The 24,617-nt window shown below is 29.0% G+C and overlaps 1 protein-coding gene across 1 annotated transcript; it reads left to right on the top strand.

Annotated features, from left to right (window-relative positions):
- Positions 1 to 2,622: 2,622 nt before the first annotated feature.
- LOC113372017 (inter-alpha-trypsin inhibitor heavy chain H4-like) lies at positions 2,623 to 21,178 on the top strand (the record flags this gene model as incomplete). Its single annotated transcript, XM_026612389.1, has 15 exons — positions 2,623 to 2,733; positions 4,356 to 4,497; positions 5,566 to 5,677; positions 5,757 to 5,863; positions 6,147 to 6,287; positions 11,424 to 11,624; positions 12,375 to 12,434; positions 12,466 to 12,553; positions 12,670 to 12,722; positions 13,150 to 13,187; positions 15,914 to 16,059; positions 16,201 to 16,345; positions 16,480 to 16,489; positions 19,117 to 19,281; positions 20,965 to 21,178. Coding segments are annotated over 15 exons (1,733 nt in total), but the record flags the coding sequence as incomplete, so codon positions are not given.
- Positions 21,179 to 24,617: the final 3,439 nt, after the last annotated feature.

The following is a 24,617-nucleotide window of genomic DNA, read 5'->3' as shown; positions in this document are numbered from 1 at the left end:
ACATTTTCGATAGTATGGAATAACCGATTTATAAAATTGAAAAATCGGTTCGTACTCGATCGCGAGGCGTTTTTTGCAAAATTTGCCATAAGGTGTAAAAACGGTTATGCAGTTTTTGAGAGAACGGATCATCCGATTAGATTAATTCAAAAAACATTTTGCATGAATAGACGGTGTGCAAAAAATGCATTTACAGAAAATTTAATAATTTTGAAAACTTTCAAAAAAAATCATAATTTTCAAAAAAAAACTGATTTTACAAAAAATCAAATTTAAAAAAAATGGACTTTTGTGATAATTTAAAAAAAAATCGAATATTTTCAAAAATTTTCAAATTCTCGAAATATTTAGAAAAACCGTTTTTGAAAAAATTTCTAAATTTTCAAAAAAATTCTAAATTATACAAAAATCAAATTTAAAAAAAATGGACTTTTGTGAACGTACACATAAGTTGTTCATAAAATACGTTCGTCGCCCAATTTATAAAGCACTTATAAGTTTACAGTATGTAATAAATAATCTATTTCGAAATTATTCAAAACAGTTTATTGATTATTTTCATTCCTCGATTATTTAATTACGGTACGGGAAGTTCCAGCAATTTGCCTAAGGCACGATGCCATGCGCCCCACTAGTTGTTATTGTTTTTTCCTGGTATATATATGGGAGACCTCTAATATTATACTCTAATACATTTGGACACTATTTCGGCGTTCTAAATGGGCCAAAATATGCTTTTATAAAATCCAATCTTTGGATCAATGCACATCAGAATTCATTTTATACGTATGGTTTTTTCGGCAAAGTATCTTTTCTTGATCCCTAGAATCCGAAAATCATATGTGCCTATGCGACTTTTTTACCCATACAAATCAACCCGCCAATATATATATATATATATATATATATATATATATATATATATATTTATTATGGAACTTTATTTATTTATTTATTTATTTATTTATTATACGCCAATCGTCTATATACAGTTAATTACATAGTAATGTAACATAATAATGTTAAACTTTGTTATTTTACAACACATATACACACACATACGAGCACCTATACATACACTCGTACATACATACGTCTGTACATGCACTTATACGTAGACTCAAACACACTAGTAATGCTAACAAATTCTAATAAGTATTATTCCCTTTGACAATGTTGATAAATGTTGTATGTGATGAATTAAAAAAGTTTAGTTTTGAGCACTGTTCGTTGACCACCATTGCTACTCTGTTCATTGGACCGTTCAATATATAGTTTTTTGTCGTTTTTGAAGTCTGCAGAATACGATTTGTTCTTAATAAGTTGTCTCGGGCATATCAAATTAATTTTTTCTAGAATCTCAGGGGAATCAATTGAGCCATTTACTGTCTTATAAAAAAAATAAGATCAGTAATTTGCTGTCGTTTGCTTAGGTTATTTTCCTCGCATTTCAGTAAAAAATTTCCGCTTTCATGTGCACTAATTCTTTTCGATTGCACTCTATTAAGTTTGTTGCTTTGATAATTCAATGTGAGGTGTCCAAACTATGGATTATATATAGATATACTCGTATTCTAGAATAGGCCTGACGAGTGTGGAGTACAGAATGTATAGTGTGTCTATACTGTGGAAATCTCGACCACTCCTGATGATGAATGCTGAATATATATTATATATATATATATATATATATATATATATATATATATAAAATATTAATATATATATATATATATATAATATATATATATATATATATATATATATATATTATGTGCTTTAACGAAAAGTTTCAACATACAATTTGATGTCATCACCAGTGGAACTTGGTGCGTTACATCTAAGAATGTGTACACAGCACAAAATTTAGCACTAACATTAATACAACTAACCTGCCAAAATTATGAATTTTGTTGTAAATAAGAAAAATAATGAAAGTTTTGTTCCACAAAAATGTAGAAAAATTAAAGTATCTTGGCACAGAAGCATGTACCTCTAAATGAAAGTGAAAATAAATGAATAGATTATATAACGAAATATTAGAAATGTTAGAAAATTCAAAAGTCCCTAAAAAAAACTTAAAAAAAATTCAATTACAAAATTTATTTCTTCGTCTGAAAAGAAATTTATAAAATCACATTTTTTGATAAAATCGTTTTTAGTGAAAAAGTGTTCAAATAATCTAGGTCATTAATTCTGTTTTTTCTTAACCCCTTTTTAATAAAAAAAAACTTCCAAATTTTTATTTTATCAACATTTCTAATATTTAGATATATAATTGTTTATTTTTATTACTTTCAGTTTTATTATATTGTCATACTTCTGAAATGTTATTTCTTCTTTAATTTCATTCATTTTATATAAAAAAACACATTTTTCTGCTTTTCTTAAATATATTGTTTATTTAAATCATATCAAGATCATGTTTCTTGACAGATTTCCTAAAGATGGAACGTACCTAGTTCCGAAACGTCGACAGTAAATAAATAAAAAAAATGTTTTTTTAAAAAAAACTTGTTTTTTATTACTTTTTGGATTCTTTGTTGCACGCTCTACAATATATATATATATATATATATATATATATATAACAGAAGAAAAATTATTGACTGTTAATTTCAGGGAAATTGAAGGTAAGGTGTATAAAGCGCATGTAAAAGAAAAGGAAGAAGCGAAAAGAGTGTATAATGCAGCAGTTCAAGGAGGACTAGCGGCAGCACATGTGGCTCTAAGGTAAATATGTTTTAAATATATATAAATAGTATAACGAGTTCACCAATCATGTTGATAGTAATTGATTGTTTACTTTCACTTTTTAAAAATTTTTGCTTTAAGTTTTGAACGCTTAACCCCTTGCAGGTGGTAACGCATGTGTAACCCTCATATTTTCCTCGAAAACTTACTATTAAGGAATACTTTTCAAACTATTTTACCATAAAATATGAAAATCGATATTTTTAAATTAAAGATTTTGTTGCATTATCTTGAAATATTTTCTCTCGATAGCGTTTACCATTTATTACATATAGGATCCATCGAATTGATTTAAGTTTGCAGAAAACATTTTAAGATTTTTTTTTTCTTTATTTCATTAATTATAACAATCAGAGTCAGAATGACTCTATGAGTTACAGAGCTGATATAAAAAATAATATATAATAGATTAAAATAAAAAGTAAACAAAAAATAATAATAATTACAACTCACATTTTAAGATGATGCAATAAAATCTCCATAGATTCAAAAATATCGATAACTAGTTGGTATTGGTATCTTGCCTTGAGGCAAGTTACATGAACTTTCCGATATGTGTAAGAAGTGTAAGTAATGGACTAAATCAATAAAAAAATAATTATCAATGAGTAATTAAAAGAATTTTGAGTGGATTTATTACACATTATTGAAAACGAACGAACACGTTAACTCGGAATATTTTCTAAAAGCAAATTCTCAAGAATATTTTTTTTATAATTGAACCAGTTTCCGTAGGACTTTAATGGTTTAGTATGATCATTAAGACCAAGTACACCATGTAAATCGTCTAATTTCAATTTTAACAAACGTCAAAAAAACTACTCATTGTCTCAAACTTTCATGAATTTTTAAAATCAAACTACTAGTCGTATTTTCAGAAAACGTCGATTTATGGCAAAACGTCTGTTCACACGCAAAAACACCTAAACACACACACATCGTTTTCCAAATTTGGCCTTATTCGATTTAGAATGGCTTGAAACGTCGAGAAAACATAAAATTAGCTAATCGGATTTTTTTACGAAAACATAAACTTCTCCTTCGGCAAGTTAAAAAGAATCCAGTTTTTCAGAATTTTGGATAAATTCTAAATTTTGAAAAAAATCTTAATATTAAAATATTAATTTTTTTAAAAGTCGATTATTTATTAACTAGAAAAAATGTTATAAACATATACAATATACGATATTTGTAGAATACGCTTGTCGTGTAATTTAATAAACATTTATAAACGTACAGTTTTTATAATAATCATTTGAAATGTTAGAAAGTATTAATTATTAATGGAGAATAATTATTAGAATTAATTATTGAATAACTTTCATTGAATATTGATTATTTTTAATCCTCGAATGTTTAATTACGGTACGAAAAGTTGCAATAATTAGTCTTAAGGCACAATACCATGCAAGATGCACTCATGGATCTTTTAACGTCTGTATTACCACTAGATTTTTTTGTTTTAGTTATATAATTTGAAAAATATAAAAAAACTGATATATCAAATATACTCTATCTTTCAAAACTATTATCATGTATTTATGGCGACGGATGTTAATTAATATTGTTTTATTTTAAAAATTATTTATTGTCTTCTCCAGTGCAAGAGATTCGAATAGATTTACTGTAGACGTGTCAGTTCCAGCCACACAAAAAGCAACATTTAATTTAACATACGAAGAACTTCTGTCCAGGAGGGTGGGCGTCTACAATCACGTGCTCAACTTGAATCCTGGGCAAATTGTAAGAAAACATTTATTTATTATTATTCTAATTTAATTAATTTCTTCTACTAATAATTAATGTTTTATACTAATTTAATTAATTTAGTATAGTTTTGTAGTTAAGTGTGCTGATTGATGTTGTCGTAAAATATTATTAACTTCCCGTAAGGTAAATTAAAGTAATCGCAAAAATATCGATAATTAAAAATTTTATATATCTTTACGTTTCATATGTGGAGTAGCATTTTGTATAGCTTTTTTCAGAGTATTTATGTAAAAATTTAAGTTATTCTCTATATCTGCTTCAGATTTCAATCTGACTTTAAGATCTAATTTAGAATCGTAAATAATATTTACCAAATATATATATAAAATTTTTAATTTTTGATTTTTGAACATTTTTGCACACCTTAGAAAAAAAAGGATGTATATGTGTGTGCGTGTGTGCGGATACAAATTTCCGTCGATGATTTTGGGTACACGGATCAACCGATTTGAATAATTCAAAAAACATTCGATTCGTATTGATAAGGATCTAGCCATTTCCAAGGTAGGGGGCTAAAAGAACTAAAAACAATTCGGGGCAATTCAGTTTTGGAGAGAACGGAGCGTCCGATTTGAATAATTCAAAAAACATTTTATTTGAATAGACACAGTGAAGTACGTACAGTTTAATTCAATTGAATTTTATTATATTTTTTTAATTTCTGATGCGGGATGTTATACAAATTTACCTTAAGGCACGATGCTATGCGCCATGCATTTTTACTTTTTTCACACGATCTCTGAAACCGCTAGAGCTGCCTTCCCACAAAGTTCACTAGTTTCCTATTTTATCAAAACTTATAAATTTTTTGAAAAATTTCGACGAAAAATTGTTCCCGCACAGATATATCAATTTTTTAAGGTATGCAAAAAATGTTGAGAAACCTTTGAATAGTAAAGATATATAAAAAATTTCATTTTTCATTTTTTTCGATCATTATAACACACCGCACCGGAAGTTATAGTTAATTAAAATATTAGCAGGTTGTAATTAAACTGTATATGAAAATGTTTTTTGTTATTTTAAAATAATTATTTTTAGGTGAAAGAAATGTCTGTAGATGTGTTTATTGATGAAAACCGTCCGATCACTACATTACGTGTTCCTGAATTGCGATCTGGAAATGAAGTTACTCCCGACGAAAGCGATCCAAGTAAGTAATATTTTAGTTAACTTTTTCTCATAAATCAAATTGAAAATATTGTATATTGTCATCTTATCAATTGCACTAGATAATTCTGTTGCCACAATAATGAGAGACGAAAAGGATAAAACTAAGGCACATATAAGATTTGCACCGACACCAGATCAACAAGCCCGATTAATGATGCAATTAGTGGTATGTTCAGAAAATGAAAGAGTGATTATAAAAATTTTAATGCATCGGTAAATTGGTATTTGTATGAAGTTTCTATTTATTATTTAATATCATTATGCTTTCACTGATGAAAAAGATGATCTTATCGGTTCAGTTTTACTCTGGATATTGCAAATAGATCTTATGTTTATGATTTTTACATCTCTTTATCATAAACTTATATTTTATACATTTTAAATTTATAATAATTTCAAATACAAACAAAAATAATGATTGATCGAATATTGTTATTCTTAATCATTAGGAGAAAGAAAAGAAAGATGATCATCCTACATTCAATCCATTCGTTGTTAATACGGAATCATCAAATGTAAATTCGGGTCTTAAAGGGCAGTTTGTTGTTCAATATGATGTTGAAAGAGATCCCGCCGGTGGAGAAGTTCTAGTGAGTATTATATAATTAAAACCGTTAGATTAAATATTTATACAAACATTGGATACAATAGTATATTAAACAGATTTTTTTTTCAACTTATAGGCTGTTGTGATGATTTTTCTTAATTAACTACGTGTTTTTTCAGACGGCTCCGGTTTGCTTAGCTCAATTTAATGCATTTTATTATTAGTCTTTTTCAAATTTATTAGAATAGTCATAAACTCAGTTAAAATGAGACAAAAAATGTGGCTTATGCTTATTACGTAACTTATATAACTATTGTCTTTTAGCATTAATAGATAATGAATATCTAGAACACGATCTCCAAAGTTTATATATCAGTGTATATATATATATATTTCAAAAATTATTTTTTTAGATCTCAAAAGCCGAACTATTATTTTCGTACAAAATAATCAAATCGATTATTCTGTTACTCTTTTATATCTATCATCATGCAATATCTATTATTTAAAATTATTTAATCAAATATGTTTAATTATGTTTTAATTACATAATATGTTTACTTTACTATTTTAATGACAAAGTTTATCATAATGTAAGATAACAGACTTGCATTACATAACCATAATATACGTATCATTCTAGGAAAGATGTCATTGATGATTTTTTTAAATTACTCTTATAAATAATTTGTATATATATATATATATATATATATATATAAATATATATTATAGGACCGGTCCTACCTTAAATGCAATGCATGCGAAAAATACTGGCGCACGCCTTAGGAGGCGGAAAAGAAGTTATCTAGTGTCCAATCTCGTAAGCGCAAACGTGCGAAAGATTAAAAAAACAAGCAGGACCTCTTAACAAATTTGTAACTACAATTTGAAACGCGGCAATTAGATTCAAATGTAGTTATCGACGAAACTAAGAAAACGAATTTTTTAAAAAACGAAAATATTTCGAAATTTAGATGACCCAGCTGAATATGACATTATTGACGCAAAATTGCCAGTTGATTTAGATAAAACGGAACTTGTTACAAAAATAGATACAAAAAAAAAAATTGAGAAAAATGTAAAATGGGGAGTCAATTTCTAGAAAATGGCCCATTTATCCCGAAAAATTGAACCATGATTTGTTTTTGTTGCAAACTTTTCGTATCTAATAGTAGCTTTATAGAAGGTTTATACCACTATATCAATATAACATTACATTGTACATCTGATAAGCCGATGCAAATAAAATAGATACAGATGATAATTATTGTTCCATTTATTTCTTTTTGAAAATCAATTTGTAAAAATAAGGATAATAATTTTGTGCACTGTTGATACAACTGATTTAATGGAAGCTGGAATAATGTTCAACAATAACGGATCATTTGGAAAACTTTTTTTTGATTACATGCGTGGTTAGGGTTTACGGAAATAAAGCACATATGAAATATTGTAAGATTTTGAATTTGATGTTGACATATGTATTAAAAAAAGTCTAATAATTCGGTTCACATCAATTTTTCTATTTTGAAAAATATTTGAGTGAATAAACGAGAAACTTATAATACGCTTTTCAATTTATATGAATGAAAATGATTTATACAACGTGCAGACTGCAAATTCTTACACGAACTGCCGGTCGAGCGGCGCGTCTTTAAAACGGTCGCACGGCGCGCGCTTTGCGCGACTTGTGCTCCAAAACATGTAATATCTTTCGTAATAGCCTCTCCATCGAATTGTAAAAAGAATTTTGTAGTAGATAAAACAAGAAACAACATGATTTTTTTCTCAATGGATTTATGTCTGGGCAAGCGTATGTAAAACCAATGTAAACAATCAATTGTTATTATTGTTAAAATAATTGCAAAAACTTTTTTTTAATTACTTAAAAGTTGAGTTCATAATGAATATAATAAAAAACAATACTGATCTGTTTAACACAACTGGAGATAATTAACATAATGTAGAGGAAGTTCATAAAAATTGAGAAAATCAGCAATATTTTAATCGTAAATATTAACGAAAGAAAATTTTGTCGGCAAAATCCTGAAAAACGTGTCAAATGATTTTATCTATAATATCTATAAAAAAAATTAGCCAATTATAAAATGTCAAGGTATGGTTTGTGTACATCCATTTTTTTTGAGGTGTGCCAAAATGTTCAGAAAATACTAAAACGTAAAGATATGCAATTTATTTAAGATTATTTTCGATGTTTTGACGATTACTATAACTTTGCTCTCCGGAAGTTAAAAACTAAAACAATTTGGTCAAAACATTTTGTAACAGCAACATCAATTTAATTTCAAAAATTCTAACCGATAACGCTTATCCATTAAAACTTTTCAACATCATAACTAGCAACAGACGCGCGAACATTTTGAATAATATTTACATCATTGCATTCACATATAAATCTGGACTCTGACATATAAACAACTTTAGTATAACGACTAGTACCAAAGTTTTACCAAAACCGACACTCCTTTTAACTTCGCACGACTTAGAAATCTCGTAAAATTCGAACAAAATTTTAAACAAAGAATTATAAAAAAATCTTTTTTGACTATTCAAAACGATAGAATAGTAAATAAATGCAGTGAACTCGACACGCTGTGCGAATCAAATCTCTTTTATATATATAGTATTTCCAAATTTCTCACAAAACAATAAAAGTGTTACGCAAAGGATTCGCAATTAGTTTCACACATGTAGAATGATTGGTAAAAATATAAAAAAAAAAATTTCTCCATTATGTCTTCAACAAGTTTACGGACAACACATATATTACACACTATCTAATTGTGATTCTTTAATTTAGTATTTTGTGAAATATTGTTTATTTACATTCAGCTCTGGAAGTTTGTATTAAATTAAACCATTTGATAATGCAATGTAAAATATAATTCAATAATGGTTATTTTCCACTAATTTTGAAGAATAAACTGGCATTTTCTATGAATTTATCGATGAATGGATATTATTATATGAAGGTGCGGGGTTAAAAAGGTCCACCACTGATATCTCAAAAACCAGTAAAGTACAGCATTGCTCAACAACAATATGTGAAAGTAAAGACAAAAAATTATACAGCTGTCAGCTTGATTCATACGACTTTGCTATCGGGAGATAAACGGCAATCTTTGATAATCCATATCAAAAAGTATTTTCTTTTCCTGTTAGTTTTTTGGGTTTCGAGCACTGTGATTTAGTTCACGAGACCTTAATATAAATATTAACTATACGTTATTTAATTGTTTTATAAAATGTAATGTTAATTTTAAGTGAGATTCAACAGTTTTTTTTATATAACTACTTTAAAAGCTTACACTTGGGCGTGGTAAGCTTTAAAAGTGGTTATATAAAAACTGAACATCTACCCTGGAAAGGTATAAAAAATAAAAAATAGCAAATAAAAAAGTAAACTAGTGGGGCAAATTGCTGGAACTTTTTGTACCAAAATTATTAAAAAAAAAATTAACATTTTTGAAAAAAATAGATTTTTGAGTAACTATAAATTTTTGAAAAAAAAAATTAATTTTGGCAAAAAAACTTCTGGAATATAATATATTTTTTCAGTTTGAAATATTTTGGAAATCTTGAACTTTTTTTCAAAGCAATCGCATTTGCTTTAGCTGCATAGAGACGCAATATCGAAGCGCATAAGCGCTGCGTCGCTGTCTAACGGATAACATTGGTATGGACCCATAAGAATGTAAACATAACTTATCGTTAAAATCTCTATAAAATGTCTGATAATTTTATGTGCATATGTCTAATGATCATTTTTGTCGCCAAATGGCATTTTTTTTACTTTTTTTACTATGTCTCCGAAACCGCTGGACCTGCTCTTACCAAAAATTTAATCAAATCTTCTTCATCAAGTAAAATATTTTTGAATTATTAAAATCGGATGCTCGTTCTCTTAAAAACTGAGTTACAGTTTTTGGCACTTTTTGCCCCGTATCTTTGGAATGGCCAGACCTGCTTTCGCCAAAAACTAATCAGCATGTCTCCTTATTAATACAAATCGATTTTTTTGATTTATTCAAATCGGTTGATCGGTGACATACACACACACACACATACACATATACACACATACATAAATACACACACACACACATATATCCATTTTTTCTAAGGTATGCCAAAATATTTAAAAACCTTTGAAAAGTAAATATATATAAAATATTTCATTTTCGATTTTTCCTTCGATTACTATAACTTACCCTACGGGAAGTTAAAAACATGAAACGTAACCCATATTCCATTTATTGGAATTTGTATTGACTATATAGGTCGAAAGACTAAAAAGGATTTGGATTGTATTATACCATGTTTTCCATAGAAAATGTATAAAACTTCCAGTTTGATTGTATTTACAATATATGGATAAACGAATATTGTTAATACAAATTATATAATATTGAACAAGTAGACTTTGGGGTTTATTGTTCTTATAATACCTCATTGTCTATTCTATAGCATTCAAACAACACATCCTTACACACAAAAAATTATTTTTTTTGATTCTCTAGAAATTGTGTAGAATTATCTTACTCAGCAAAACAACATTTACCGGGTCAGCTAGTATATATATATATATACGAGGTCTGTTCAAAAAGTACCCGGAATTTTCGTTTTTTCAAAAAAATATTTATTTATTCGTCTACATTAATGTGGTCCCCTTCAAAGTAGTCCCCCCCAGATATAATACACTTATGCCAGCGTTTTTTCCAATTTTCGAAGCACCCTTGATATTCACTTTTTGATATGTCCTTGAGCACTCTCAGCGATTTTCTTCAATCGAGGAAAACCGCCGTCCTTTCATGGGTCTCTTCAACTTTGGGAATAGGAAAAAGTCACACGGAGCCATATCTGGTGAATTTTTGCACTTTGCAACACTTTATTTCATTTTTACGCAAAATTTAATACAAATTCTTTGACTTTTCAATTCTTCCATTGTAAAAATCGCCGAGCTCAGAAAAACACGTCGAACCTTAGCGACTACCACAGACAAAGTAAACAGTGAATATAGCTGAAAATTTCATCATACTTTAGGGGCATGTATACCAACACAATAAAAAAAAATTTTGACAATCAGACACTCCAGACCCGCGAAATTTAATTATTAGTAATTCCGGGTACTTTTTGATATATAACTGTTGTTTAGGTATATGATGGCTATTTCGTCCATTTCTTTGCACCCGATGATCTGAAATCATTGCCAAAACATGTGGTATTTGTTTTGGACACTTCTGGATCTATGCACGGAAGAAAAATAGAACAACTTAGAACTGCAATGAGCGCCATTCTATCTGATTTGAAACCAGAAGACTTCTTTCATATAATCAACTTTAGTTTTGCTGCAAAGGTATGGTTTTATTCATTATTTTTATATACAATATTTATATTTTATTTATATGTACAATAAGCATCTTTAAGATGCTTATTGTACATATAAAAATAGGTTTTCTAGTTCATTTAGCTTAAAAGTTTTATTTTTTATTTGTAGAAAATTTAGGTACAATTTTCACTTTAAGCTCTAATATTTTCAAAAAATAGATTTTAAAATAAAGCCCAAAAAATCACGAATAGCAAAACAATCTGATATTTTCAAAACTTTAAATTTTTCAAAAAAAATTATAGTGTACGGGAACTTTGAGCATTTTGCCTTAAATTTTCACGATGCGATGCACCACTAACTATTATTATTATTATTGTTATTATTACTATTATTGTTATTATTACTATTAAATTATATATGTGTGTATGTAAATTTAAACGTTCGTAGAAATAATTGATGATAAAACCGAGTTGAACCATTATTAAACCATTTTATAATCATAAGCGTTGGTCATGCTTGAGTCATAAATCCAACACGTCATAAATAAGGAAATAATAATTAAAGGCATAAGTGTATGGCCTCGCAGTGTGTTTGCAATCAAATAAATCGATTGAGATTCTTTTAATACAAAACATATGAATAACAAAGTGAAAATTGATTTATAGTTTAAATTAAAAACTTTCAATGATTGATAGTATGTGAAGTATCACCAAACCTTTTGAAATCACTACATTTGAAATCACTATTTTAAAACTATTTTTTCTCAAATTGATACAGGTTTGGAATCTTGATGATCCTAGCACTAGCCCATCTTATTCCAGTCCTAATGTACATTGGTGGGGTCCTAAAGAAGAAAACTAATGATAAAGAAAATCCACCGCCGGCAGCTTATCCAGCGAACGAAAATTATTTGTCCAAAGCAAAGGAAGAAGTTTCGAAACTTGAAGCTAATGGAGGTGAAGATAAATAAGACATTTAAATGAAACCATCGAATAACTTCACGTGAAGTGTAATAATAAGATTCGATATAAACTGATTATATAATAAACGGATGAACGTTTTTTTGTTTCAGGTACCAACATATATGATTCTTTGGAGATTGCAATGAGGGTTGCTAATAGAGGTGTCGATTCAGAAAATTAACCAGGTAAACAGAACAATACTATAATTGCTTAAAATTAAGCACTTTATATTCTTCTACAACATAGCCTTGTTCTGTGCATTTTTATGCATATTTCTAAGATTATGTATAGATTTAGTTTTGTGGTGCGGATTTCTAATCAGTATATTTAGATAACAATCCAGGTTTTATTTTTTACCGATCGTTCGATTGAAAGTTCTGCTGATCTTTTTACTAGTTTATGGCTTGGTGAACCATGTTAATTTGACTTTACATTGGATGTAATATTTTTGAAATTTGCAATCATAATAATTTTCAAGTAATATAATTTTTCCACCTGATACATTATACATTTTAAGCCATAAGTTTTCTTACTTTTTATGCCATAAAAAGTAAGAATGCGTAATCTAACAGTTATCATCTATTTTATAGGGTTATGAAGAACTATTTGCAGAAATTCTTAATTTATGGTTTGTTTGTCTTATCGATTTATTTTATCTTTTTTATTTTGGTGTATCATCACAACACAACATATTTTTGCACCCTTGCCGCTCTCAAATAGAATTCGGCTTTGTTTAAGATCTTTCTTAAGCATTTGAATTAACACACATTTTGTCATTCCTGGTTTCATAGCGATATCCTGTAAGTAAAGCTGATCATAAATAAAAATTCTCGAAGTTATTGATATGTCGATACTGATTTTATTTATATGTTGATATTCTAAATAAATGGAATTTGTAAAAATCATTTCTTTCACAATTTTTGAAAAAAAAAATATTTCGTAACAAATTTATAATATTTTTATAAGAAAAATCCTTGAATGCTTTTATTTTATCTTTCTTATCTTTTCTTTATACATATACCTATGTTTCAATTATGATCATACACATAGGTTATTTGTAGAATACGTTTCTTGGTCTATTTAATAAGCACTTATGAATTCACAGTATTTAAAATAATCTATTTGTGAAATCAATTAAAGTAATTGTTATTATTTATTTACTAATTTTTATTGATTATTATTGATTATTTTTATTCCTCGAATATTTAATTATGGTAAGGGAGGCTTCATAAATTTTCTCTAAGGCACGGTATAATCTACCTTTAGTTTTATTTGAAATACTTATCTTTAAGAAATTGACCCTTTCTTAGCCAAGAATGGTTTCCTTAATGAGCGGAAAAGCTTCATAGAAACATTGAAACTAGCGGTGCACGGCGTTGTGCCTTAAGTCAAATTTTTTGTACTTTCCGTACCGTAATTAAATATTCGAGGAATGAAAATAATCTTCATTCAATAAAAATTGATCAATGATTAATAACAATTGTTCTAAACATTATTAAATAAATTATTATAAATACTACAAATTTTATCATTTACGCAATTTACCTTATCACGCAAAATACTTAAGTATTTCTTAATTTCAAAGATATGAGACAGATACAGACTTTAGACCAGATATAATTTAAGATACTTTATTCCCAACCTTTTTTGGGCCCCGCCCCACCTTGAGGTTTAAAAAAACGTTATGCCCCCCCATACAATTTTATTTTTATTTCTAAAAAAAAAAATGTGAATGATAAATTTTAAGATGAAATCGCTATTAAACATCATAAGTAAAATTTCGGAATAAGCCAACAAACAGAAACTTCAAAATTAATTTTATTACTGTTTTTTCGAAATTTATTTATTGCAGTACTTAAGCCAAAATAAAGATTTTATATTAAGTTCTAACTTACTAAACTTTTTGTACATATGATTACATTTGGGCATTTGGTTTCAGTTTCTTCATAAAGCCATTTCTTAACGAATCTACTTAGGTAGTTAACATTTTCTTAACTCAGAACGGAATTATATATAATTTTTTTTTAGTTAATTTTTTTTTTAGTTATCAGATTGGCAACTAAGTGCGCATATTTTTCTAGAAATTGGTAGTTATCGTTGGCAACTAAGTGAGTGCGCATTTTTGTTAGAAAATCAAAGACAATTTTTGGGTGGAATTAAATAACTTTGTACTGTATACTATTTTGATCGATGACCTTTTGTTATTTCCCAAGAAGCATCATTATCCCAAGTTTATAAAACAACTAGTTTTTATTAGCAAAAACTGAATTAGGCATAATTTGACACCAACATGATTTTTTTTTAAATCAAGGTTTTAAATCAGATGGTTTGTGATCAGGCATATTTGGTGGATATGGAGAAAAATTTCAACCAACCCCCAATAATTTTTAAACATCGCCAAATTGTTTCTATTAGCCGAATCGATTATTGCGTTAATTAGGTTGTCCAAAACTTTAACTGGACAATCAGAGCAGGATTGAGTCGAAAAAGTCGAGTCAATCCGGCAGAAAAAACTCCGGCACCAGGAAAGCAAGGTTGAAAACTAAACCGTCCCGGTCAAACCGGGACACCTTATTATTTTTAAATCTAAGAACCAATTTGTTAAATGTTTTACCGATACTATACTACATTACATAAAATTACCAAAGTTTTCAAATTGCTCTCTTGAAATCACAAATTGCCCCCCGATGGAGCGTGCGCTCCACGTTGAAGAAACACTGCTTTAGAGTCTCTCATATTTTAAGATTGATTTGGATTAGACTAGGCATATAAATATGGGGCGTCCATTATCACGTGATCGATTTGTTTAGGATTTTTGAGCCTCTCGCCTCCTTGGTGATACGTGATGGTATTCAAATTAGCCCCCTTCCAACATCAGGTGTATTTTTGAAGAAAAAGTTGTTTTAAAAAAAAAAAAAACTTAGAGTAAAAAATGCATACACGTGATATCTTACTATACCCCTCTTCTGCCTTACATAATCTAATACGGAACTTGCACCAGTAATGCTGTAGGAAAAGATTACTGGCTTAACCTCAGATAATTCATTTGCCAGCATAGCGAAAACTACATATATCTTTATCTTTAACAAGAATTAACTTTGAATTAAAATTATATTATCATTATAAAATATTTGAACTGAAAAGATGATGCAGAATTGGAAGAATCATTATTCGTTTCAGCCAGAACGATAACATGGTCATTAAGACTAATATCCAAAAAAAGTTTTTCTGAGGCTTTGCTGAAAATTGAAAATTAGTAAATGCCCATCAATTTAAGTTCAAGTCTTTTTTCATTTACTAATTTTATACACATATAATTTCTTACGTTTTTTAAACCGAAATTATTCTTTTTAGCGGAGTACCTAAACCGGAACCTTTGATTATTTTCTTGACTGATGGTGATCCAACCGTTGGAGAAACTGATCTTAACAAAATTTATACCATGGTAGATGAAAGCAAAGTCAGTGATAAACCTCCTACTATTTTTTCTCTGGCATTTGGTAAGTCATTCAAGAAAATACTAACATTTTATTTATTAATAAAAATATGTATTGAAAATTATACATTTGATATCATTTAAATTTACCCTCTGTTATCATTATATATTATTGAAATTTATTAAGTGCAGTTTCTTATATTAGGTGATGATGCAGATAGAAACTTTTTGCGCAAAATTTCTTTACGTAATGGAGGATTTCTGCGACATATTTATGAAGCTGGTGACGCATCTAGACAATTGCAAAACTTTTACCGTGAAGTATCCTCTCCTTTATTAGCGGGTGTTAAATTACATATCCTCGGATCAGGTATGATATTTTTTCATTTCTATCATCGACTTTACGTTGAATTAAAACATTCGATAAATTATTGGTATATACTATTTTGGAGTGGCATTTTGCTTTAAGGCAAGTTGGATGAACTTTCCGATACGTATATGATCAAGAACTAAATAAGCAATAATAATTGAGATTTATCTTTTTAGGTAAATTATTTACTGTTTATATCAAATTTTTTTTGATTTTCTATACTATTTCGAATTGTTGCTTTTTATTAACTTCCCGTAGGGTAAGTTATAGTAATCGCAAAAAAATCGAAAATGAAAATTTTTATATATCTTTACGTTTCAGAGGTTTCTGAATATTTTGGCATACCTTAAAAAAAATGGATGTATGTGTGTGTGTGTGTATGTGCGTGTGTGTGTATGTGTGTGTGTGTGTGCGTGTATGTGTGTGTGTGCGGATACAAATTTTCGTCGACGATTTCGGGAACACGGATGAAGCAATTTGAATAATTTAAAAAACATTCGATCCGTATTCATAAGGAGACGTGCTGATTAGTTTTTGGTGGAGGTAGGTCTAGCCGTTCCGAAGATATGGGGCAAAAAGTGCCAAAAACGGTACCTCAGTTTTTAAGAGAACGGAGCGTCCGATTTTAATAATTCAAAAAACATGTTACTTGTATTGACGAGATGAAGATTTGATCAAATTTTCATAAGGGCAGGTCTAGCGGTTTCGGAGATCTAACGAAAAAAGTAGAAAAAAATGCCATTTGGCGGTCAAAAATGATCATTAGACATATGCACATCAAATTATCAGATATTTTATAGAAATTTTAACAATAAGAATAAATTTTATTTACATTCCTATGGGTTCCGTACCAATGTTTATCCGTTAGACAGCGACGCGGCGCTTACGCGCTTTATATTTTGTCTCTATGCAGTTAAAGCAGTACGATTGCTTTGAAAAAAAGTTCAGATCTTCCAACATATGTCAAAATAAAATAAACATTTTTTTTCAAAAAAAAAAAAAAATTAAAAAAAAAAAAAAATTAAATTTTTTTTTCAAGAAAAAAGTAATTTTTTGTCAAATTTATAGTTTCTCAAAAATCTTATTTTTTCGAAGTAATTTTTTTTTTAAATGTTAATCGTTTAAAAAAAAAATAATTTTTGGTACGGGAAGTTCCAGCAATTTGCCTTAAGGCACGATGCCCTAATTGCCTCAAGACAGAATTCCACTTACAGCTATTTACATTTATACTTCCAATTGCATAATTTAAATTAATTTAACACATTACATTTAATCTACATAGTGACAAAAAGTTTCCGGAAGTTCTATATAAATCGTAAAATAGTTAACCTCATTCAATGTTTTTTTTTGTCTTCTTCAAAATATACTCCTTCTGAAGCAATACACATACACCAACGCTTCTTCGAAACTTCGAAACAATTTTCATAGGCATTGGTCGGTAGTTTTCTTATTGAAATATAATGTATTTAAGATGAATATTGTTTATGTTTATAAAACGTGTTTTCAAATTTCTTTAATATATATATATATATATATATATATATATATATATATATATATTATTTATTAACTTTCCGTAGGGGAAAAATTTTTACATTTCTCGACGTTTTGAAGGTTTTTGAACGTTTTGGCATACTTCAAAAAAAAATGGATGTGTGTGTATGTATGTATGGATACAATTTTTCGTCCACGTTTTCGGGCCACGGATCAACCGATTTGAATGGTTCAAAAAACATTCGATTTCTATCGATAGGGAGATGTGCTGATTAGTTTTTGGCAAAGGCAGGTCCAGCAGTTGCAGTTATGGAGATAAAGAGCAAAGAGTGCAGAAAATACAAACTGAGTTTTTGAGAGAACGGAGCATCCGATTTGAATGATCCAAAAAACATTCAATTTGTAATGACGGGGAGAAGCGGTGATTAGTATATGGCAAAGGCAGGTTCAGCGGTTTCGTAAATACAGAGCTAAATGTGCAAAAAATGGTAGTTTTTGAGGGAACAAGCGTCTGATTTGAATGATTCGAAGAACTTTCTGCTTGTTTTAACAAAATAATTGATTTTGAAAAAAAAATTGTTTCAAATTTTTTTTTTCAAAAATTATTTTTTTTTTATTTTTTTTTTGTATATCGAAAATAATTCAGTTTTCTATTTTAATTCTGTTCTAATATACCTTAAACAAATAATTTAAACTTTCCAATTCAGTTTATGTAATTTTTATAAATATTAGACAATGTTACAATATTTATAATAATCTATTTTAAAACATTTAATATTCCTCGATCATCTCGTTACAGTACGAGAAGTTCCAGCAATTTGCCTCAAGGCACGATGTCTTAATTGCCTTAAGACAGAATTCCACTTACAGCTAGTTTATTTTTTTTTGTTGTACATTTCTAACTTCAATGTGTCACACTTAGGACATTCAGTAATTGTTTTGATCTTATTATATGGATTTTTGAATCGAATATTTGCTGACATTTTTATTATATATAAGCAACTATATCGACGAGAGGCAATTTTTACTTGAGGCTATATTTGAGATCTATAATCTCAAGTGGAAATTTGACATCAAAGTTGCACGATGTCGGGCTTTGGCGGTAGCGGGAATCGAACCAGCGAATCCAGGACTAGTTGGTGCTAGATATATTTTGTAAAGTAATAATTTATCCCGAGATGTTCAATAACCCAATAAAAATGATTTCTTCGACGAAATACTTGTTATTAAGATATTTATTGTGCATAAAAATTGCAGATAGATGAACAATCACTGACGAGGCGGTCCTTCCCACATTTATTTATGGGCTCTGAACTAGTGGTAGCCGGGCGCATGCAATCCGACGCTGTAGAATTAGAACCAGAAGTGAAAGCTGTTGGAGCCTCCGGTTCGTGGTCAACTACGGGAATTGTCAAGTCTCCGGTAAAATCTTATTAATCAAATATTTTTAACTATTTATATTTTTAAATAGAAAATCAGTTTGCGTTGCTCAATTCATTGCACTACGTACCTTATCAGTATTTTGTTAAAAGGAATTGCTATCAGTTACTAGCGAATTATAATACCCTAATATTTATAAATAATGATTTATTACAAAATCAGAGTGTTATATATTAATTGTGTTAAATATACCAGCAAGGGTACACAATATACAATGCTCATACGGTTTGCATAATCGAAATAAATTTAATATTTATTAAATAAAATACTAAATTGTGTTTAATACAAAAAATTCCACATTGTTTAACTGTTAAATAGTAAAACTCTATGGAGTCTGCGAATGTATTCGCCAACGATTCACACGCCAGTTCTGAATTTATTTGAGCACAGTTTCGTAAAGAATCAACAAATTCAACTAGTTCATCAACATGTTGATGTTCTAATGTCTGCAGTCATTAGAAAATACTAACACCGTCAACAAGTGTAAAGGAAATTAAAGCTAAATCTAGCAATTTGTAACCGTTGAAATTTTTTTCTATAAAACCTCTTATGTTGATAGATATCATGGTCCTAAAGAACTTACTAAAATTTTACAGTCCTACGACAAGTAGTTTAATTTTAAAAGTTCATCAAAGTTTGATAAATATTATAGTCAAAAGTTGCTTTTGTGATGTGATGACTTAAACATTGTCAATTCATTAAAATTTGGAATAATACGCTACAATTTTAGGACATACAAAGCACGTGATGTGCTTTATAATTAATATAATTACAAATTTAAATGTGTTTGAGATATATCAAATGGAAATAGCAATGTTTAGATTTAATTGAAAGCGAATATTTTATTTTCGAAATATACAGCCAAAATAAAATTTTTACTAAATATAAAAGTCTCAATTCCCGTTGATCAAGTCAATTATTACACATTTCGGAAAAATCGTGCAACTTGCCACTTTCAACTAGTTTATAAGTGCCTTATATATACTAGATTCGAAATTTTTGTAAAATTAAATATTAGTTTTTTAACTTCCCGTAGGGTAAGTTATAGTAATCGTAAAAAAACGAAAATGAAAATTTTTATATATCTTTACGTTTAAATTTTCGTCCACGATTTCGGGAACACGGATGAAGCGATTTGAATAATTAAAAAAACATTCGATTCGTATTGATAAGGAGACGTGCTGACTAATTTTTGGCGAAGGCAGGTCTAGCCGTTCCGAAGATATGGGGCGAAAAGTGCCAAAAACGACAACTCAGTTTTTAAGAGAAAGGAGCGTCCGATTTGAATAATTCAAAAAACATTTTACTTGTATTAACAAGATGAAGAACTTATTGAATTTTTGGGAAGGCAGGTTCAGCGGTTATGGACTCTAAATAAAAATAATTTTAAAAAGTGTCATTTGGCGGTAAAAATGTTCATTGGACATATGTACATCAAATTATCAGATATTTTATAGAGATTTTAATAATGTGTACAACATTTTTTTGGGTCCGTGCCAAGATTTTAATTACGGGGAAGTTCCAGCAATTTTCCTCAAGGCACGATGTCATGCCCCCACTAGTTTTTAGTATAGTTGATATATATTAGCTCTGTAATTTATAGTCATTTGACTCTAATTGTTATAGTAAAATGAAATAAAAATAATAAAAGACAACATTTTACAGATTGCACCAATTCGAGTACAGCACAAACCCGCTCCGTTAGAAAGGCTTTGGGCATATTTGATGATCAAGCAATTGCTGGACGAAAAGGATTCGCAAATCGATATTGATTCAACTCATAAAGTCGATGAGGTGCCACATGCCGAACCGAACGCTTTGCAACCAACTAATACGAAAGATACGGCCAAAGGACAGGCTTTGAAAACTTGCACTCAAGGTGAGATGCATTAATTAATAAATGAATAATTAAAGATTAACATTTTTGAAAAAAAATTACTATTGAAAAAAATTTACTTGTTTTTGAAAAAAAAAGACTTTTGAAGAAAAGTGTATTTTGAAATATTTTGGAAATTCTGAACTTTTTTTCAAAGCAATCGTACTGCTTTAACTGCATAGAGACGAAATATCGAAGCGCGTAAGCGGCGCGCCTCCGTCTAACGGATAAGCATTGGTATGGAACCCATAGAAATGCAAAAAAAAATATTACTTATTGTTAAAATATCTATTAAAATATCTGATAATTTGATTTGCATATGTCTAATGATCATTTTTGACCGCTAGATGGCATTTTTTTTTAATTTTTTACTAGAATCTCAGAATCCGCTTAGACCTGCCGTGATGTAGATGATCACTTGGTCATCTTGTTAATACAAGTAAAATGTTTTTTGAATTATTCAAATCGGACGCTCCGTTCTCTTAAAAACTGAGTTACCGTTTTTGGCACTTTTTGCCCCATTTCTTCGGAACGGCTAGAATTGCCTTTGCCCAAAAACTAATCAGCACGTCCTTATCAATACGAATTGAATGTTTTTGAATTATTGAAATAGCTTCATCCGTGTTTCCGAAATCGACGAAAATTTGTACCCGAACTAGAGGTGGGGTCGTTGACGGTTTTGCCGTCAACGAAACGAAACGTTATCGGGGTTTCGTCAACTAGTTAAATAACTAGTTATTTTTCAACTATAGTTATTTTTAACGATTCAACGCTGGCAACGTTAAGAAACTGATAGTTGAAATAACTGTTTCATTGAAAGTTGTAATATGAAGTTTGTTCTTATAAAAGTCAAGTTGACGTTGGATTTGATGAATAAAAGAAATAAATGTGAATTGTCCACATTTATTACACACACACACACACAACAACTACATATATATATATATATATTATATATATATATATATATATATAATAAATAAAGGTTTAATTTAAAAAACTTAAATATTTTCATTACAGCAAAGCCATATACTAAAAACATCGAATTTACATGTTATATAAAAATAGCAATATAAAAATATATAGTTATATAAAAATGTTATGAAAAATAAAAAATCAATTTTCAGATTTAATTTAAAAAAATTATTACAAGACAAATGCTATGAGATTTTTATGAAAAATATTAATCATTGAAAACTATAATAAATGTAACTGATTTTCTAAAATTAAACGATTTGGCGCGTGTTGCAAGTTTCTTTTAAGATGTACATGTACATTTGCAATATTATAAAAGCAGTAGCCTAACAATAAGCGATTTTCATAGTATTAGTTGATCCTTTCCGACGCAGGTACCTGCCTACGTTCGTTTTCGACAACGAATGAATTCCTATATCGTTGAAAAAACTAACTGGCCGCCATGTTTTCAACTGCTTCGAAACCAGTTGATTTTCAACTAGTTATTTCGTTGCGACGAAACGGTTAGTTAGTTAACGAAGAAGAAACGGTTGAAAATAACCGTTCGTTGATTCAACGCCCATCACTAACCCGAACACACATACACACACGCGCACACACACATACACACACACATACATCCATTTTTTCTAAGGTATGCCAAAATGAGAAAAAAATGTATAACCAGCCTTCGTCCTACGACGTCGCTATCGGGAGGAGCTAAACAGCTATGTTTGAAAATCTATAACAAAAGTATTTTCTTTTTTAACTTCCCGTAGGGTAAGTTATAGTAATCGCAAAAAATCGAAAATGAAAATTTTTATATATCTTTACGTTTCAGAGGTTTCTGAATATTTTGGCATACCTTAGAAAAAATGGATGTATGTGTGTGTGTGTGTGTGTGTGTGCATAGTATGTATGTGTGTGCGGATACAAATTTTCGTCGACGATTTCGGGAACACGAATGAAGCAATTTGAATAATTTAAAAAACATTCGATCCGTATTGATAAGGAGACGTGCTGATTAGTTTTTGGCGGAGATAGGTCTAGCCGTTCCGAAAATATGGGGCAAAAAGTGCCTAAAACGGTACCTCAGTTTTTAATAGAACGGAGCGTCCGATTTTAATAATTCAAAAAATATTTTACTTGTATTAACAAGATGAAGATTTGATCACATTTTTATAAGGGTAGGTTTAGCGGTTTCGGAGATCTAACGAAAAAAGTAAAAAAAAATGCCATTTGGCGGTCAAAACTGATCATTAGACATATGCACATCAAATTATCAGCTATTTTATAGAGATTTTAACAATAAGTAAAAATTTTGTTTACATTGCTATGGGTTCCGTACCAATGTTTACCCGTTAGACAGCGACGCGGCGCTTACGCGCTTTATATTTTGTCTCTATGCATTTAAAGCAGTACGATTGCTTTGAAAAAAAGTTCAGATCTTCCAAAATATGTCAAAATATAGAAAACATTTTTTTAAAAAAAAAAAATTAAAAAAAATATTTTTTTTTATTTTCTTTTTATTTTAATTTTTTTTTTTTCGAAAAAAAGTAATTTTTTGTCCAATTTATAGTTTCTCAAAAATCTTATTTTTTCGAAGTAAATTTTTTTCAAAAATGTATCGTTTTTAAAAGATAATAATTTTTGGTAAGGGAAGTTCCAGCAATTTGCCTTAAGGCACGATGCCCTAATTGCCTTAAGATTCAACCGTTTTTTTATATAATTTTCATGAAAAATAAGACGTGGGTGGGGTAAGAAGGACCAACTGAACCTTTATCCTGGCAATGGTGTAAACAATGAAAACTAGTAAATAAAAAAGTAAATCAAGTTAAAACAGAAGTTTCACAAGTGATAAGTTAAATAAATATTTATTCCAATCTTGCTGGTGATTTTTTTTATGAAATACCACATCAAGGTTGTATACAGTATTATTTCTGAAAAAAAATGTACCTTTAAATTTTGTATTTTACATTGGTTGAATAATCTAGATATTATTTCGCAATTCTTCATAATTAAACATTAAATTATAAAATACCATAAAATTAAACATTTGATCTTTTTACCTCGTGGCCGTCTCATTTTACCCCGTCCATGGGATAAAAAGGACCAGGTTACAATTTTTGAAAATTAGCAAAATTTACATATCTTTGAAATGATGAATTAGCTGGGATTTTTACTGAACATAATCAGATAGTTGTTTGTTTAATATGTGGTATTTGTTATGATGTAATTGGTTTGGTTGTCATAATATAATTGCTCAAAGTCAAAGCGACGAGCGTATTCTACAAGAAACTTTTAACAAGCTATAGGGTAAGTTATGGTAATAGTTCAAAAATTGAAAATGAAAATTTTTGCATATTTATAAAAAATTAACTTTTTGCCATACCTTATAAAAAATTTGATGTTTGTGTTTTGTGTAGATACAATTTTTCGTTCACGATTTCGGACTCATGGGTTTTGCTTGTATTGACTAAACATCATT

This window comes from Ctenocephalides felis, unplaced genomic scaffold (genome assembly GCF_003426905.1).
Source record: "Ctenocephalides felis isolate EL2017-DRISC unplaced genomic scaffold, ASM342690v1 CF-g0.4_SCAFFOLD_01516, whole genome shotgun sequence".
Taxonomy (NCBI): Eukaryota; Metazoa; Arthropoda; class Insecta; order Siphonaptera; family Pulicidae; genus Ctenocephalides; species Ctenocephalides felis.
Note: the sequence above shows the minus strand (reverse complement) of the source record. Positions and strands in the feature narration are given on the sequence as shown.